We start from the raw sequence: 5032 nt of genomic DNA, 5'->3' as shown, positions 1-5032 counted from the left end.
AACATAAACTGTACAGAAACAGCAAAAGAGAACATTGTGACAGACGGAAGAAAACTAATAAATAAAATAATTTCAAGTAATTTCCTTTTTGAACTTGAAATATGAACTCACTGCCTGTGTTTGTTTTTGGTTTATACAACAATCTCTCAAGTGCAATAAAAATGCATTCCAAGGTTTAAGATAGAACCCGACAGAGAAGCTTGACTTAAGTGGTGGTAAGGCCAGACATGTGTGATTGTGAAGATAGCTTGCGGGTGAAAAGTTTAAATGTTCATGTGTTTAACCTAGAGGAAGATGATTTGCTAAATTAAGTCATATTGGGCGCTTAGATATTAAGTTGGCCAACTGACAACTGGAAAAATAAGTTGATCTGTCAGTAAACCCTTACTGAAAAATTGGATGATGAGTGACTGTGGATGGTAATTGCAGGAGGAATGTTATAATCGAAAGTAAGAATAACTGTGAGAAACATTTGCAGACTTGCCCAGAAACTGACATGCTTGTCAAGGATGAATCATGTCAATATATTATGGCATGAGATAAAGCTGAGGTTGACACAGGTCTTGGAAGTATTTGTTATTATTATTATCATTATTAAAAACAGATTTTACAGTTCATACTGTTTAAACCCTCAAATAGATAAATAACTGATTTAAATCCAGCTCTGTGTCATGGAAGTGTGGGCAGTGGCTTTCCCTCTGTGGCACAAAAATCATAGCAGCTAGCATCCACTGAAATCCGCCGGTTGAAGTAAAACATCCGGCTTCCTCTGAATAAGCAGACCCCAGCTGCTTCAGGTTCTGTGCACTGGCACCACAGAGGGAAGGCACACACTGTTCATTAAAACACACTACCCACACAAAGATGACAAAGAGCTTGATTGAAATCAGCAAATTATTACTTTAAGTACCTTTTTTTATGAAGTGACAGTGGATAGACCAGAAAAAGGGAGAGAGATAGAAGGATTTGAACCCGGGCCGTTGCAGGGCTCTTACTGGGTGAGCCAGAGGCCGCCCCTCTTTTAAGTACCTTTAATTTTGTGCTATAGCAGGTCCGCCTGTGTGTGTTGTATTGCAGGTCACTGAGCGGAGCCAATCCGTGCAACTGGGAGCACCTGACCAGTCTCCCTTTTTACTATGCCTTTGAAAGTAAATGTCACACCTTTTAGTTAAAACTGTGTATCTCCTGTCTTTTGTCATGGCTCATGAGCCGGGTTATGACAATATAATTACGTTGTTTCAGCTCTTCATTGAAGCTAAATTATGTTTACACTCGAATATTTTAACTGTCCATGTTTTGAAGCGTGCAAAACTCCATCAAACGGATGTCACGTGCATCATTTATTACCCGTTTTCCCAAAATTCAGCAAGACGCATTTAGTATCTTTGGTAACTTTTGGATCTCAACAAGAAATGTAAACACAATTATTTAAGTTTCAACAATTGGTTGCACAGCATCAGTTGGTAGCCATAATAACTGACCCGCTGCTTGTCATGGCAATCGTATTTGGGGAACTTCTGTATTAAGCCTTTTGTGGCTCCAAAGGGAGCTGCGCAAAATCCACTAGTGATGTCACTTGACACAGTAAACTAATTTATGTAGAAGTTTAATGAGTTGTTTGTTCTAAATGCACTTCACAGTATTGTCTCGTGATCTTTGTCATGTACACGGTTCCCCACCTTCAAGCCTGAGTACTATGGTCATCTCCTCAGCCCTCTGAGTTTATTCAGTGTTTTCACACACAGGACGGCAGCTGACTGGGTGTTGTGCAACGTATTCTACTGTTGCATGTCAAACCAGAGGAAAGCAGCCATATCTGAGATGCATGAACTGACAGATTTGGCTGCAATTTATCATCAATCCAACCAAGAGATTTATTAGGAGCATTGTCCACTCCAATCTTTATTTTTTCACAGAAAAAGGGGAACTGCCCAAACTTGTCTGAGTACTTTATTTATTCATTTAGACACAACTCAAGTGTCTGGAATTGCTGAACTGGTTGCACCAATTGAGATCTACCTAATAAAGTGTATGTGCACTCCTGCTCTTGTTCACTAATTACGGTCTGTTTTCGAGCTGTCATGTAGCCCTCTACAAAAGAGAGGCACACTTCACCACCTGCACAACTATAACACACCCATTTCTGTTTTTCAGAACTTCCTGTGATGAATGCAGGAAAAGCATACCAAAATATAACATATGAATCTAGTAAAACAAAAAGGAGTGATATGAATAAATGAAAAACAGTATGTTTGAGGTAAGATATCCTTCAGCTCTATGGGGAAAAAAAAGTTTGAAAAAAAATAGTCAAATGTGTGTATTACTTTTGCAGCTTTTGTGTTTTACCTGTTTAGTATATTTAGTATAATGTGTTTTACCTACTGTTCATTTGAAACATTCTCAAAATAAAATGTTTTGGAAAGCTTTTTAGCCCTTATACATTCCTGCATAATTTGGACTGGAACCCAAACCATCTGGCAGCTTTAATCTACAGATAATGCATGCAAATTGGAGAAGAAAAACTACAATGCATGGTGGAGTATTTACATTTTGGGGAGTCAAGCCTGGGTGAAAAATCCCTATAGGATGAGGACCGGTGTTAGACTGTGACTTTGTGGGGCCCTGCAGAGTTATACAAGCCTTATTCATAGGACATTTTGATAAGTCACAGCAGAAAAAACAAAGGTGCAAAGGATAAAATGAATGCCGGTTAAATTCCATTTAGTGGCTTCAGTCTCAGGGTCTTGGTATTGTGCACGCTGGCACACTGACACATGAATAAAACAGAACCATTGTTGTTTTGAGTGACACCTGTTCTTCTCCTATAAGGATGAGTCAAAATGCATGAAGTGGAAAAGGCTTTAGACCAGTATTATAAACAGCCACCCCTCTCACATGGAGGACTGTGCCGTTTCATAGGACCTTATTTCCCCCTCCAACCCCCCACACTGTGTGAAAGCTGTCAGACAAGTTCAACTGACTCTAGGATACAAAGCCAGCTAAACTAACATAGCTTCACTCTGAGGGTGGTTTAGCCCACAGTAGCCTGTTGACGATTTGTTGAATGAAGTAAATGGTTCATGGTTTCCTGTGAGCAAACTGTAAAAATGCAAAGGCAGAACTCAGAATGTTTGTCGAAATTTAATTCCCTACTCCTAAATCAATGGATTGATAATGATCAGTCATAGATTTATGCCGATGACAACATCATAACACCATATAGTACAAAGGTTCTTGACAAATGATTATTTCTTTTCTTCTCCGTGATCCATACAACGCCCTTCTGCAGCCTTAAATCTAAAGCGCTGCTTTGTTTCATTGTGTAGTTTAACACACTTTAAAACAACGTTAAATACAAAACAGTAAATGTCCTTTGGTCCTCATTTATCTCTTAGTTTACAGTACAGTCAGCGGCATTTTTCAAAAGCCGCTACCAAAAACCAGACACCCAGTCCTGACTGACATCAACAAACCATCTTTTGTACAGTCACAAGAAGGAATCTGCCAAAAGTCAGGATTAGCATTGCAGAGACACAGATTATTTTTCCTCCCGATGTAGCCCATTTTTGGACATAATAAGAGGGATCAGTCATTCTTTTCTCTCTTCTCTCGGCGAGCCTTTCGCTTGAGCTGGAGTGTCTTTAGCTCAGTCATTGTGGAAAAGGTCCTGTGCACCCACACCATCTGGAAATGTACAACACATACAAACAGGTGTTGAGTAGTGGTTTCCTCAGTTATTTGTTGTGGCAATATGAGGATAAACAATAAAGCTTACCACAATGATGACCGCATTCAGCAGAAGAGGAATAGAGTAGACCAAAGATATAAACATGCCCGTGGAATCAAAGTACTGGAAATTAGAAAAGGATCTGCAAAAAAAAAAAAAAAAAAGCCTGCATGTGTCCTGTTTTTGAACAACAGAGCCTTTACACACACACAACACTGTTGAACACTGGTCTTACCTCCAGTTCATTGCCGCCAGCTCATTTAGATATTCAGCACTATACACCAGGCCAACTATGAGAGAGAGGTAATAAAAAAGGTCAGTCAGAGAACACAAAGCACAGACAGTTAGCCCCAAAACTCAACTTTCCCTATTTTCTTTACTTTGATCTGGTCAGCTTCTGGTTACTTATCATTAAAAATCTTGTGGTATACAGGACTTACTTTTAACCAGTTTTGAGATACCGTATATGTCAGTCTTTACGCATGCACGCAGACAGCAACGTGCTTTTCAGTACAGGAACTACTTTCTAGTATTAGTAGATGGGAGTAGTTGTCCTTGACCAGTGTTACCGTCTTATATCACACCCAAGGTTGTAACATGATAAGAACGAGACGAAAAATACATAACATAAATGTTTAATATATATATATTTGTAAATATCTACGTAAGAAAGCATATACAGTGTGTTAGTGTGCATAAATGAAATGTATGTGGAAAACCAACAGAGACATTTTCAAATCCAGATGAAAGCAATACAGATTAAAGTGATGGATGCTTTGTTTCATGACTGCCTTTTAATCACCTCAACACATCTTTTTATTTTGATGGTATTCTTGCTTATGTACTGTATATAATTAAATACTGTAAACTAGCATCAATAACAGTAAATGTTGTCTGAGAAACAACACCTACATGTGAAAAATACAGGTATGTCACAGGTAAAGGTATCAAGAAGTATTTGACTCAATATTACAACTAAATATGTACGTCAATGGTGTACTCTACGTGATACGCAGGTATACACAGTATACCCAAGAAAGCTCTAACATTCCCATCCATATACCCACTGAAAATGCCCAATGACACGCATAAAAATACTTCCCATTATATTTTTGATATATTCTAAATCCTCATTTGTGTTCTTTTTCTTTGCATGGGCTAAATAAAAGTATTTCCAACGTAAATTGGTACATAAAAGTGTTTCCACATTCAGACATTGAAATTGTTGACGCTCAAAACTTCCCTGGGGGAGGACACCAAGACCCCCCATTATGAAATGTCCCCTTCCTACCCAAAGCCAGATTC

The 5032-nt window shown here is 38.6% G+C and overlaps 1 protein-coding gene across 1 annotated transcript; it reads right to left on the bottom strand.

Moving 5' to 3' along the window:
• Positions 1-3131: 3131 nt before the first annotated feature.
• tmem18 (transmembrane protein 18) lies at positions 3132-4211 on the bottom strand. Its single transcript, XM_034900779.1, has 4 exons — positions 4208-4211; positions 3963-4083; positions 3776-3869; positions 3132-3684 (listed from the first exon to the last, which is right to left on the bottom strand). Exons 1-4 carry the CDS (start codon positions 4209-4211, stop codon positions 3586-3588), a joined length of 318 nt encoding a protein of 105 aa, XP_034756670.1. The 3' UTR covers positions 3132-3585.
• Between the last annotated feature and the right edge of the window lie 821 nt (positions 4212-5032).

Source organism: Etheostoma cragini, chromosome 18 (assembly GCF_013103735.1).
Source record: "Etheostoma cragini isolate CJK2018 chromosome 18, CSU_Ecrag_1.0, whole genome shotgun sequence".
NCBI lineage: Eukaryota > Metazoa > Chordata > Actinopteri > Perciformes > Percidae > Etheostoma > Etheostoma cragini.
This window is presented reverse-complemented; position numbering and strand designations above follow the sequence as displayed.